General features: G+C 36.0%; 3 protein-coding genes across 5 annotated transcripts in view; 2 read left to right on the top strand and 1 right to left on the bottom strand.

Annotated features, from left to right (window-relative positions):
- The first annotated feature begins 16 nt into the window (after positions 1-16).
- Positions 17-1571, top strand: LOC148232592 (uncharacterized). Its single transcript, XM_088193230.1, has 2 exons — positions 17-654; positions 840-1571. Exons 1-2 carry the CDS (start codon positions 273-275, stop codon positions 1484-1486), a joined length of 1029 nt encoding a protein of 342 aa, XP_088049356.1. The 5' UTR covers positions 17-272; the 3' UTR covers positions 1487-1571.
- On the bottom strand, positions 1505-4299 carry PIG-S (phosphatidylinositol glycan anchor biosynthesis class S). Of its 2 annotated transcripts, none has more exons than XM_088193229.1 (11): positions 4032-4299; positions 3608-3698; positions 3406-3545; positions 3169-3345; positions 2889-3107; positions 2717-2817; positions 2475-2652; positions 2218-2417; positions 2014-2155; positions 1744-1948; positions 1505-1683 (listed from the first exon to the last, which is right to left on the bottom strand). In XM_088193229.1, exons 2-11 carry the CDS (start codon positions 3685-3687, stop codon positions 1572-1574), a joined length of 1554 nt encoding a protein of 517 aa, XP_088049355.1. In that variant the 5' UTR covers positions 3688-3698; positions 4032-4299; the 3' UTR covers positions 1505-1571. The 2 variants fall into 2 exon arrangements, with proteins under 2 accessions (XP_088049355.1, XP_088049354.1); XM_088193228.1 differs by having other exon boundaries at positions 4271-4299.
- Positions 4300-9039: 4740 nt separating this feature from the next.
- LOC148232590 (protein I'm not dead yet-like) overlaps positions 9040-13972 on the top strand; it is a 28497-nt gene continuing 23564 nt past the window's right edge. For both annotated transcript variants that reach the window (XM_088193224.1, XM_088193223.1), the window contains exon 1: positions 9040-9166. The gene's annotated coding sequence lies outside the window, so the exon portion shown is untranslated. The remainder of the gene's footprint in view (positions 9167-13972) is intronic.

The raw sequence follows: 13972 nt of genomic DNA, 5'->3' as shown, positions 1-13972 counted from the left end.
ATTTACGGCCAGGACCGGTCGAGCGGAAGACGGCGATCGAGATCGCGGGTCCGGCGGTCTGCTGCGGTCGAGCGACTCGGCGACCGGTCGGCGCGCGCGAGAGTCGGGCGAGGACTGGCGCTCGCGACGCTCTCGCATCTGACTCTCGGCGGCGAGCGCGGTTAGCGCCCGAGTTAGCGTCGCGGATAGCGCGAGCGCGGAGCTAACGCCGAAAGCGAAATCAATAAAAGGCGGTCACCGGGTCGGTATCGATTCGCGACACGAACTTCGAGATGGCGGGCCGCAGGCGAGCGGAGGCCGAGGCCGAGAGCTTCGCGGACCAGTGTCGGCGCGCGGGCTACGACGAGCGCGAGCTGGAGCGCGCCTTCCGCGAGCTGAGCGCCGATCCCCCTCCGGTCGCGGCGTTCAGGGGGCGCCTCAAAGCGCTGGCGGCTCTCGCCCTCCTTGCGCTGATCGTCTTCTCCAAGTCTCCCGCGCGCGAAGACCTCGCCTGGCACGCCTCGGCCGTCGCCAGGATCCTCATGGTGCGCCTGCTCCCCTTCTACGACTGGACGGGGCTCTTCTACGAGTCTTGCCTCTTCGAAAAGACTGCGAAGGCGACCGACCCCGAAGACGCTCTTTCGTTCGCCGACTGTTCCGTTTGCGAAGCCGTCGGTGAGAACGTTTTAAATAAATCAATTTTATATAGTTTTTCGCGGAAAAAGAATAATAATATTTTTAAATATCTCTATTTATTAGATTGTAAAAAAAAATATTAAAACTTTTCTTATAAATATAACAGAAAGTATACTGTAACACGTATATAGTATATAGTAAACGTATGAACGAATTTCCTTCAGACTCCGTCGGACGCTTGTCGAACGCTCGCTACGACGATGTCTTCTACGGACATCTCCTGAGAGGCGCGCCGGCTATCGTCACCGACGCGGATTCGGATTGGGCTTCGGTGCGCAGTCCGGAGATAAACCTGACCGGAGCTCTGGCCGAAGACGAGAGGCTGAGGGACTCGGTGCCCTGCGCTCTCCTCACGAACCTTCGCACCGGCAGGCAGCCGACGGCGCTCGACGACCTCTTGGACAAGATCGCCGACGCGAGGGTTCCGAGCTGGTTCGTCCACTTTCAGAACTGCGACCTCAAAGCGGTCAAGTCGCTGAGGACCTTGGCGCCGAGGCCGTACTTTCTGTCTCCGCACGTGCCCCCCGCTCACTTCAACTGGCTGCTGATGTCCGACAAGTACCCGGCGCCGAGATTCAAGCCGCTCGAGCTCGACCCCGGTCTGATCACTCTCTCGCAGCTGAAAGGCGCTACTTCCGTGCGCCTGAAAGCCAGAAGCCCCTGCGAAGCGCGGTGTCCGATCGTGTCGTTCGACGTGCGGCAAGGGGAGACGCTCGTCCTAGCCAACTCCCTGTGGAACTTCGAGTATCTCCCCGACGAAAACTTGCAGAACGTCGCGGTCCTGACCGAGACCGCCTGGAACGAAGCGTGACGAAAGAAGACTACCGAATGTTTAAATTAACTTTTTATTAATAATACAACTGAGCGCATACAATATACGAATTTAAAACTATGAATCATTCAGTCTTATCTTTTCGCGATCCGCCTTTGATCCAGCTCCAAATGTTCTTGAACGAAATTATCACAGGTATCATCACCGGAAGGAATAACGGAATGTAAACGGCGTACCTGAAATATAAAAACAGACATTAATACTAAATACGTACATTAAACACGAGCCAAATTTACTTTTGATCGTCGGGGAAGTACAAAAGAGCCAGCAGGCTAGGATCCGTGAACGCCGCTTCCGCCGAAAGGAAAGCTTCTCTCGAAGCCGCGAGAGCTTCCGTGTGCTTTCCGTTTCTGAGATGTTCGATCGTCGCTTCTACGTTTTCTACGGCGTCGTAAATAGAAGCTCCTACTTCGTCGTCGATTACAATATTGGATATCTCTCCTTAAAATGCAAACGTAATTGTTAATAATGAGCATTTTATATTTGCGACGCGTCGCGAAGCTCACCCAAGAGTTGCGACAGAGATCGTAGAGTCAATTTAGCCGAATAGACTTGCTCGAGCGTTCTGATCCTCACTAGAGTGTCGAACTCCCACTTTTTAGGCGACGACGTCGTCGTCGATTGAACGGCGACTCCCCGCAGCGATCGCTGCAACGAATTACGTTACGTTGTTCTCTCTCGTCGAGCGGCATAATAAAAAAATCGAATACCTGATTTTGAATCCCTAAAAGTAAACGCAGCTGCGAAAGAAAGTATCCCATTATCTCTTTGGTCGGCGGACGGTACTCTGGTAAATCCTGCGTTTGCTCGTTCAAATAAGGGATGCATATTTCTTTCGTAGGATTGCCGATGACCACTCCGCCCCAACGCGGAGATAGAAACGCATCCAACGTGCCGTTTATGCGAACCCCTGAAATTTGAAATTCTATACGTCGCCATCGACGTTAATATATAAACTGTCACTTACCCTCTTTGTCGTAAATGTGAATCGGCGCTTGCTCGCACGAAGGTATATATAACACGAAATTCAAACATGGATTTTTAGATATGTGAGATGCTAATTTTTTCTCTAAAGGCGTTATTAAATGCGGTAACACGTCTTGAGGTAGAGAATAGTGTCTTTTCAAAGCGGTATTGTCAGGTATCTGAAAATATAAACTAAAAATTATCATCTGATATACATATTTATATTTGGATCTAGAAGCGTACTTGTTTAGGATTAAAATTCAATTGAACGAAATACAGCCATTGCGATTTTAAGGTAAAGTTATGAATGGCGCTCAATTCGTCGACGAAGGGTTGAATGTATTCTGAAAGAAAATAGAGGACGGCGGTGAAATAAATAAATTAATAAAATTAATCGATAAAATGGACAGATTACGTTCTAAAACATTCTTCGGCTCCCATAAAACTTTTATTTTATCTGGATTCGGAACCGCGACGCTCAAGCTGATGTCGAAAGCCTTGGACGGAGGAACTCTCCGACGGCCGGCGGCGTCCCTCTCGACGGTGGCCGCAGTGGACATAGCAGCCACGGTCGATCTGAGAGTACTCGTAGCCAAGAGCCACTCTTGTACCACCAGAACCAATTTTTTAACCGCTGTAAAAATATCAGTTATTTAAAGTATATTTATATATTTCAAGTCGGTAGTTATGCTCACGAGCTTTCGGCGAAAAGAATACGGTTCTAGACGAAGTGACGTAGACGTCGGTTTCTAACTGTTTCCATTCTACGAGACGCAAGTTTCCAGGTTGTCCTTCGGCTGCTACGATCGCCTCTTGAGAGCCGTCGAATTTTTCAGGCAGAAGTACAGATTCAAAATTCAAATCATATAAATCTGAAACATGTATGTGATTTAATGGAATATATATATTAATCGTTGACCTATTTTGCTCACCCGAAACTTCGAGAAACTCCAATAGATCTTTCGAGATGGCGTCGGCGCTTTTTAGCGTCGGAGAAGCCACTTGTATATTCACAGATATTCTAATTGGTAAGTTTTCTAGATTCTCGATGCGAGAATAAGGCAGGGTGACTCTGAAATGCCATTTAATTTTATAATTATAAATGTTTAAAACTTATTTAAAATTAAGAAATACCTGTAAACTTCTGTGGTTTTCCACCATAAAGGCATGCCGACGATTATTAATACGCCTACGAACGAGATACTGGCGTACATTCGATACGATTCTGAAAAAAATATATATAATAATCAGGAACCGAGTAATTCATTTTTTTATAAAAGAGGAGAGTGGTTTATTTTTGTACTGAGCTGCGTCGTACTATGATTACAATCGTATTGAGATAAAAGAGGTGGGCGTTATGGTCAACAACACGCTGAAAAAAATTCTCAATGGTAGTTATTTTTAGGTGACATACCCGATGCAAAATTAAAATTTAATTTACAATTTATTTCTCGTTGAAATAAAGTCATATTAAAACGCGATAACAAATAAAATTATCGATTTTTACACTTTCAACTACGTTTAATTATCATGATAAATAGTTAATAGTGATTATTACATTTTAATATTAGCGCTTTGGAATTTTTCGATATGGCCGTTTCGAAACGCGTTTAGGCCAAAGAAACGCCTTTTCGATCAACAGTAAGATGAATAGGTTAAAATAAACAGACGACGATCGCGATGGCTCTCTATTCTTCCGCATCGCGTCATTTTAAACTTTCCAGTGTAAAGGGCGCACAATATGTCGATAAATACGCGTTAACGTTGCACTTAGATAAGATTGTCGGACGGACGTACCTGTCATGTTTAGGCCGGCGGCGAACCACGACGCGCATGCGCTGACCAATTACGCGCGCTTTCAATTTTTCATTCATGAAGTCAATAATATGAAGGCATATTTGCGGACTGATTGTAAATATTGGCAATAAAATGGGTCGAATTGACTTTTGCACTTAGGAATGCGATCGCGGAATAGTTTGGACGCATTCAAAGCGTACGGTTCTATGATCGAATGAGTACAAACGAAGGACTTCGAGGTCGCGCGGTCGATATGCGCCGTCCAGAGCTTTGACCCCTGATTCGTAGTACGATCGCGGCGTAGCGTAAAATGGCGGCGATGCAAATATGGCCAATTTTTTTTTAATTTGGACATGACTTGATTGATATATTTATTTATTAATTTCTACAGCTTTGTGTTGTACATTTATTAATTTTACATTGTATTAGGAATGTAGGGTGACCAACATTTTATTACTGATATATAAAAAAAAAAATTTACACAAATGTTCTTATCTAATCTTCAATACAAATATTTTCCCCCTTAAAAGTAGAACTCGCCAAATATTCTACACTTATATCAGCGTTTCTTAAAATTAGATTGAAAGAAACGTTTGGAAAAACATACTATTTGGTAGTCTTTACCTCACTCTGAAGTTTTGCATATTAATGCAAAACATTGTCCTTTCAGTGTATTCTTTATCGATGGTAACCCGAAACAGACGCAGGGGTTGAATACGGTGTCTACGGCATCATAACGGTGTCGTTTTTACCAAAAAATGAGTAGTATAGTGTGAATTTTTCTTTAATTTTGCTGTAGCAAACTGATCAATTACGTCGTATTTAAATGTGAAAATTGAAACTATGATTTTTATTTGCGAATTATATTTTAATTATGCCTCAAAAATTTCACATTCCGAAATGCAATTGACAGGGATGCAATTAAATTTGGAAAGTGTAAAATATGGTTCTAAAAGTTCATTCCGGAAATTTTGACATTGAATATCCACATAGTCATGTTGTTACTGAGGATATTAGGGCTGCCGTTAAAGCAGGTTCGAGATTAACGATACAGACACTAGTACAAAAGCTTAAAGTGTCGCCTACAGCAGTTCACAGACATTTAAAAAGTTAGGAAAGATGTTAATTTGTAGAATATGGGTATCTCACAAATTGTCTGAAGAAAACCTCGCACAGCGAATTTCAATATAGCAAAAATTAATGATTCTAGAACAGAAAGATTTATTTTTGAGTCGAATTGTTACTGAAGATGAAAATTGGATCCTTTACTTTACACGCGACTTAAAAAGCAGTGGTTGGATGCCAATTAACCCCCAATTTCAACTCCGAGAACAGGATTACACCCCAATAAGATAATTTAATGCATTTGGTGGGATATGATATAATTCATTATGCAATATTTCACCAAATTATAAACAGACAAATCACGATAGACATATAGTGTGCTGAACTAATTCGATTAAAAGCGATTCAGACCATAAAACCGTTCCTTATAAATTAAAAAAGAGTAATTTTACACAAAGACAGCGCTCTCCCTCGTGTATTCAAGAAGACAATAGAAAAAATCATTGGACAAAACTCCTTTCCCATCCACCGTATTCTTCAAACATTACTCCAAACGACTATCATCTATTTAGACCTCTGAAACAGGTTTTAGGTAGAAAAAAATATTTTACAAAAACGGATATAAAAAATGACATTAAAGACTTTATTGCTTCCAAAAATACATTACGTTTCGAACCAGATATAAATAAATGAATAACATTTGGAGAATAATTCTATAAAAAGATAGAGAATACATAATTTAATAAAAGTATTACGCGTAATTCAATTTTTAACATATTTCACCCGCACATTTAAAAATGCAAAGACTTACGGAACAGCTCTAGTCAGAGTTCAACCCGATTTTCTTGAACAACTAGATACTGTGAGAGCAGATCGTGTATCTAAAAGTAATAAATAAATTGTACGAGATTCATAATTATTTCAAATTTAATACTAATTTATATTACATTCTAATAAAAATAAACGCGTGACTTCCAAGTCAAAAACTCAAAACACATCGTATCATTTAATGGTGAGAATTGGTATATCGATATAATCAAATAAAATAGTAATGAGAACATTGTCATTCGATCAGACTTAGCGCGCTTTTTTTCAATTGGTTCGTCATTTTGCTACATTGAGACGATTGAGATCTGCTCCGATGTCATCTTCGTTCACCCTGTGAATGAAGATGAAATTTCTGTGTCGTCAGCGACATTCTACAATTGCTAAGCACTTTCTTTGCAATGTGGTTTCTGTTGAAACAAATTTATCTGCTACTCGTTTCATGCCTAATATATCAGTAAAAATTGTTTCACACGAACCGTTCCAGATACCAACTTCTTCAACAATCAAGAACACGATGTCCTAAAAAATTTCACATTTTTATTAATAATCGATGTGCTAGGCCACCCATTTCTCTTATCACTTTCGACGTCTTATTGGTCTTCTTAAAAAAGTTTGCGCTCTTCATAAACCCTTCGTTTGGACATAACATCCTTTTCAAAAGCTTTTTTTGCGATTAGATGTGGTTTGTTCTATAGATTGTTATTATATATAGTGTTTTTACACGCCATAACAAATATGGTACTTTCAAATCAAGTAAAAAACATTATACATATAATCATGTTTGTACTACACAATTCTAAGTGTATACATTTACGTTAAATAAAATAAGTAGAATAATGTATTTACTTATAAAAACTGATTATTTTTATTATATATTACTATTATAAAACAATTGTTATTTTTTGGTTAGGTTTGGTTAAGTAAGGTTAGATCTAATATGTATTCAAGAAAAATATTGTTAAAATAATCTATTTATTCATTTATAAAACAACTGACTCGTTTCATTATTTATTATTTTATGTACCTACATTAATTATTTTTATTCAGTTAGCAAAACAACGTATACAAAGTAATATTTCATAATTGTACACGTACGAAATAAAATATCAAAAGTGACAAAATATTAATCGTTTTTTGTCCAATCAATTCCGAACACATCATTTAGAGAAAACTATTAACGTATGCAATATTTCAGGTTATTAGCTTAAACTATATGAAAGTAGTTAATATATAAATGACTTTTATATTTCAGATCTACTCCAAATGGTCGAAAACCATAAAGCCAAAATAAACAAATGACCGATGTTAATAATATAACTGACTGTAATCATTATTAACCCTTTGAGTAGTGAGTTAATTTGTAAACATTTGTTAAATTGTTAGCATACATCTGGGAGTGAGTTAATTTACATATATTTCCAAAATAATTTTCGTTATTTAGTAATCAGGAAGCAAAATTAAGTGAGTGTATTTAAAATGTAAGCAATTTTCATATGAGTACTGTTTTTACCTACATTGTTAATGCTAATAATATTTATATTATATCAGAGTGCAATGTGGAACATTTGCAATGATATTAGGTGTTGATACTTTAAAACGTATTACTTCTACGTTTCATATCGTGTAACTTCTCAAGTGCATATTTAATAAGAATTCCTTTTTAAGAAATACAAAAACATATTTATATGAAAAAAAAATTATAAATTCATGTTTTTAAGAAAGTGTGAATGTGTGAAATATTATTTGTTCTTCATTGTCTATTTACATTTAATATATTTATCTGGACTTTCTAGCCCTTATTCTTGAAGATTGTTACAGAAATCCTTTCAAGTGTATTATTTACTAAACTGCTATGTTATAAACTAAAAACAGTATGCTAAATAAGTTATCTTTTCCTTATATGCGTTTATCTCACGCAATCGTAATGCATAAAAACTGCTATATGTACTATACAAATAAATATATACGATTATTAAAAAGTTGCTTCACTTTAGTAAAACAATGGTCATTGTAATTGATTCGACATCGACAAGATCATCTATTGTTCAGGTATACAAATGACGGTACACGCTGACGTTTATAATAAAACTGGGTTTAATGTTTTTATGAAAAAAACTGCATATTTTTTTCAAAAATTGCTACTTTTTAAAAAAAAGTAAAGGTAACATATTCATTTGACATCGTTACGAATTTCATCCCGATTTAAAAAAATGGGTGATATAACTTTATATTAGTCTCCGTTTCTTTACAACCTGTTAAATTATTCGATATAATTCTTAATCATTGTCGGCACACTTTAGTGGACCAGCAACATGATTTTTGTCCGCGTTTTTCTACGGCCACTTACTTTTCATGCTTTTCGAAGGCAATAAAGTACAAAGTCCTTTATATTCTGAATTTAAGTAAGTAAGTCTTGCTAGTTTTTTCACGAGTTAGTATGTGAGTTCGTCGCTCAATTTATATCAGTTGTTCTGTCTTATCTTATTATTAACACATTGTTTCAGAGTATTTGAACAAATGCAGATTCGTTGTATTTACAAAATGAGTCGCTGTAAGGATGGTCGATCGACATCCGATTATATAGCCAATTACGTGTTACAAATGCACGGTTTTATTATGCGGAGCGCGTGTCACTTCAATAATTTAGCATACAGCGCGTTAGTTCGTATCGTCCTCGAAAATGACTTGTAATTGAGGATTAAAGGGAGTTTTAAGATTTCATTTATGCACTTTTGAAGTTGCTGAGGGGCGTGTCGACAATCCGTCGACAGTAGGCGATTTTCAGCAGGAATGTTTTCGGCGCTAACTGTTACATATTAAATGTTTGTACAATAAGAACGAAGAGATAATGACTCGAGTCACGTATTCGAGTTGGGTAAGTTTCGTTCGCGGATCGGAAGGAAACTCGTTAGATCGAATCGGTAACGAGCGACTACGGTCAGTCGCCGAGTAAGCGCAGCGCAGTGCGCCGGTTGCGTGCGGAGCGGCTCTCGATCGTCAAAGGTCTACTTTTATTTATATATCCTTAGCTATTCCGCCTTGAAACATTCGTTGTCTTTTCATTAAATAAGAACGACAATTAACAAATAAATGAGTGTGAATTTGGCCAAAAGCGCGCTTCAAACGAGCATCCCTCGCTAAAAGCTCGGTAGTTCGGTTGTCTATCGTATAAATGAATTATTGTTGTATATTGAATGTGCTATAATTATAAATAGTTTCGGCGGAAGCTTCCCACGTGGTCGGTCGTCGTGTAGTTTGGCAGGCGCGCGACGTGCGGCCGTTTACTTTTACGGGGGTGAGTTTTACGAAGGGCGCGTGCGCAATCCCAAGGTTACGCGCGACTTTACAAGGTCGCGGGTTTCGGTTTCGGTTTCGGTTTCGTAACGTTAACGTACGCTCCTATTCAAAACAGTTATGCAAATACTCGCGTCGATTATGTGTAAATGATTTCCATGCTAGGGTCAAATGTCACTTTTCGACGCTGGGCTTCCGTTTTGCATGAACGCCTTCGGTTATGCTAATTTTATTTTCAAATTTACTAATCCGCCATCTTGACTTTTTCTGTCATGTGGAAATTTTTACCTATGTATGTATGTGGCCAAAGGGCGATTTTTTATGACCATTTGTTTTTATTTACTTTTAAAAGCGGTCTAAAGATCAAATAACAACTATGAATATTTACGAGCGAGTTACCCCCTTATCGTTTATATACGAGATACGATTTAATGTCTCTTGATTTAATAATAAATGGTCAGAATTTAAAACAACTTTGAGTTGGAATAAAAATCAAATTTCGGTCACAATTTTATTATTTAGTGTCAGAATAAATATCAAATGGTTATTCAGAATCCAAAATATAGAACAATTATGTCAATTAAAAAAATATTATAACATTTTTAATATAAATTATTTATTTTAGAAATATATTACCGTGTAATATAAATTCTGACCACAATCGTATTAAATTTTTTTCAAAATTTAACTTTGTATGTATTATATTATATATCTCTCAAAGTAAATAATCAGGTGCGTTAAATCCGTTAAACGGAAAGGTCAAATTTTCACTAAAAAAAGTAATTATGCCGAAGGACTTTTCGGTAACACATATTCTGTAGTTATTCAGGTGGAAATTAGCCTTATTACTTATAATGTGAAGAATGAACTTTAGATAAATCCTTCCATATTTTTAATTGATAGTCGATGATTATCCTAGAATACTTTTATGAACTCGTTGAATATATGTTCTATATTAGACAAAACACGATCTTTCACTTTTTAACAGATGCAGTATATAATATAAACGAGCCATCAAGCTATAAATCACGAAGATAATCTAGTTGTTCCAAGATTATTGAACGATGATGTTTCCATCTTTAAAAAGTCAAGGCGGGGGACATACAACGACCCCGTTAATTTATGTAAATATTGTTATCACAATAAACCGTAAAAATGTGGTATTTTTATACCCCTTTCTGATAGGTAAAGTAAAATAAAACCATGATTTTAAATTGCTAAATAATGCTGTAACTTTCCATGATTGATCTTCCAAATGTTATTTTTTTGTACTTGTTAATTTTAGCGGCGCCATTCTCAAAAACCGCCAAATGTGATTCCACTGCGTTTCCCGTGCGATTCAAACCCAAATCTAACCTAAACAAATTAACCGTTATTATATTCGCTTAGGTCAGATTTGGGTTTGATCAGCAAATGTACGTTTCGCAGCTATCATATTACAGAAAAAGATACAGAAAGTACGACTTTTTAAACTTTTGTATAACTTTCGCGCCACATTTACATACAAATATGCTTATATTTGTGTATATGTTACAAAGTATGAATTTCGATAGTGTATACATCGAAATTCATACTTTGTACGTACGTTCCTATTCAAATCACTTCAGTTACAGAACAAACAAAAGAATTTATGAACAATGTAACTAGTTATTGCATGCTCTCACTGTTCGGTGTTTGTCAAAGTATTCAAAATGCTTACGTAACGTATTTTAGAGTTGCCATTTTAAAAACAAATAAAGAAAGTTTAATATGACAATCCTAAAGTTATAAAATATGAAAAAAATTAATATCTTTTTAACTACGTGTATTAAAATAATAAAAAAACATTTTCTTAATTATTTTATAGAAAAAACTAGAATAGAATTTATTTAAATATTTTCAGTGAATATAAAATATATTTTTTAATAAAAATATACCTAAAAATAAAATAATATTTTAATTTTTCATAGAAAAAATAAGCATTAAATAAATATATCCATGTTCAATAAAAAATATTAGATTGCGCAACATTTTATTTGTAGTGCGATCTAAAACGTATAATATGTGCATTCAAATAAATTAGCTGGTGTTGCCAACGACCGAAGTTAAACAGCGTTGGGCCTGGTCAGTACTTGGATGGGTGACCGCTTGGTGACACCAGATGTCGTTGGCCATAATGCGAAGTAATTAGTTAGATATAACAAGTTATTTTTTATTGAATATAACATTTATTTAATACAAGAAAATTTTATTACAATAATATATTAGATAAAATATTTATTTATTTTTAGGTAATTTAAACCATTTATGTAAAGTAAATCTTATTGCTAATTTATATAATCCTCCTTATTATGAATTAGTTATTCATGGGGTGTTCACTATTGTGACCAACGTGCTCTGCAACCTGATTTTATGGTTTCTACCATATTCTTATTTACCAATAAAAAATATTTTATTTTAACAAAGTCATACAATCAGTTACTAAAAAATCTGTTCTGTAAAATCACCATCGATGTCTCAAATCCAGTGTCTGAATCACTGTGGAATATCTTCAGCAATTGTAAGATACCATCGATTATAAAATCCACTTCTAATTCATAAACCAAAATAGATATAAAAATACATCTAATACTTGAGTAAATAGTTATTTCATAAAATGAATGACATTTTTGAGAAATCGCTTATTTTTTTATAATTCACACACTCACTAGTTAAAGCATACGTTATTCAGCATTGTAAGCTTTAACTAAAACTCATAGTTAGAGCATATTTTGTCTAATCATTGTACACTTAATCGAATTTTCATATACATATTAAATTTATTTATTTATATATGTGTTAGTATGATACATTACAAATACTGTTATGCCCACTCGTTACGGAATAACCAATGCCGCCTCGTGTACTTACACATAAGACATAACGGTACCGCACCTCAGGGCGATTGACCAATCACAGGTCAGAAATTTAAGCTCACGTTATGATCATGCGTTGAACGATGTTGATACTAAATAGACTACTGAAACCAATAAATTCAGTCTTATCTAAACTATTTCAAATTGAGAAAGATTTTTTTTTAATTTTGAACTAATGTTATATTGCATAATTTATATATTTTCCTCGTCGATGCAAAAAAGAACAAGTATATTTTTGACTGCATAACCACAACTCTGTTGAAATGCCATTAATTTTAATTATTTTTCCTGTTATGTTCCGAGAATTTTACGCTGTATATAAGTGAATGTTGGATGTTTACATGCGATATTTAATAAAATTTGCTTTGCGTAAACCAGAGATGTCCAATTTTTTGGGAATTTTTATAACATTGAGAGATACACTATTATTTATTTAGGCCAAGCAGCGTCATTTTTGGGTATTTTTAATTTTTATTTTATTTAAAGAAAATTTATGTTTATAAAGTTGATAATAATTTTAATTATACGCTATCAACATATGACATTCATTAATTATTCGTAAGATCAATATAATTTTTATAGTAAATTTCTGCTTAAATATTTAATTAAATAACGGTTTTGTAACAACCATGTAAACACAATCAACAACTATTAAGTAACATCAGTCTGTAAAACGGCGATGTCCATTTTATTTATTATAAACTATTATTCCATTTTACAATTAATGCATGTCCTAGCTCGATTTTATATTTAATCATCCACATGTAAGAATTTTAATTATATAATAATCACTAATTCTGATCTCCCAGACACAATAGAAATTGATAAATACTATTTGGTAAATGCCTATTCGCGGATTTTTTCAGTTTTATTTCTGGTCATCACGATCGACCAACTGTCGATGGAAAGAGCCGTTACACCAATTTGTCAGCGTACGCATAACGCACCAGAAATCAGTCTTGTCTGTGTGGTTTTTTCTTTGCGGTTTTTTAAGCTAGCGTCGCAGCTGAAAATATAATCTAAATTTATGGAAATCGAAACAAGGTCACTAAAACGAGTGCGCTAGTTTTTCGGCTTGTTTGCTTTACGCATAGCAGCCTTATCTTCTTCGATCTTTCGCTTGGTATTGTTGCGTACAAAGTCAAGGATGAATTCATCGCCAGAAAAGTGCCCGAATCTCTTTTGCCCAAAGTCGTCGTCGTGTCAATTTTCGGCTCATTCTTCAGCGGCGAACCGTGAGAAGAGATCTTTAAAATAAAACAACGACCGTAGTGACCGTTTTACGTAACTTCACACAAAAGAGATGATTTTCCATAAAAGTTGGCAAGCGGCTTCTCTCAGCTGACTTTGAACTTCGAAGGCTGGAAGCCAGTGTTTGAAATAGAAGCTAGTAGCGCATAGCTCAAAATTCCTAACGTTGTCTAAATATACCTGATCGTGCAGTGCAAAAAGACCAGTCGTAAAATTTTGGTTAATGAGTCGAATAAGATGTATGGTTCTTAAAAAAATATTTCTCTATCTACTGAATGGACGTTCTGTTTAAAAATGTACAATCTTCGATGATTAAATATTTGTCGACTGTTGGCTGCGACAATAAAACAGTCTATACCACATGTTTAGA

The sequence above is a fragment of the Plectrocnemia conspersa genome, unplaced genomic scaffold, assembly GCF_051122295.1.
Source record: "Plectrocnemia conspersa isolate PC_06_02 unplaced genomic scaffold, ASM5112229v1 ptg000009l, whole genome shotgun sequence".
NCBI lineage: Eukaryota > Metazoa > Arthropoda > Insecta > Trichoptera > Polycentropodidae > Plectrocnemia > Plectrocnemia conspersa.
Note: the sequence above shows the minus strand (reverse complement) of the source record. Positions and strands in the feature narration are given on the sequence as shown.

Excerpts from the sequence above, each read along its gene's own strand:
- LOC148232592 (XM_088193230.1), top strand. The coding sequence starts at position 273 with ATGGCGGGCCGCAGGCGAGCGGAGGCCGAGGCCGAGAGCTTCGCGGAC. Across the intron at positions 655-839 it reads TTCCGTTTGCGAAGCCGTCG|ACTCCGTCGGACGCTTGTCG; the intron begins GTGAGAACGTTT and ends AATTTCCTTCAG.
- PIG-S (XM_088193228.1), bottom strand. Across the intron at positions 3,346-3,405 it reads GGAGTTTCTCGAAGTTTCGG|ATTTATATGATTTGAATTTT; the intron begins GTGAGCAAAATA and ends TACATGTTTCAG. Across the intron at positions 1,949-2,013 it reads ATCTCTGTCGCAACTCTTGG|GAGAGATATCCAATATTGTA; the intron begins GTGAGCTTCGCG and ends TTGCATTTTAAG.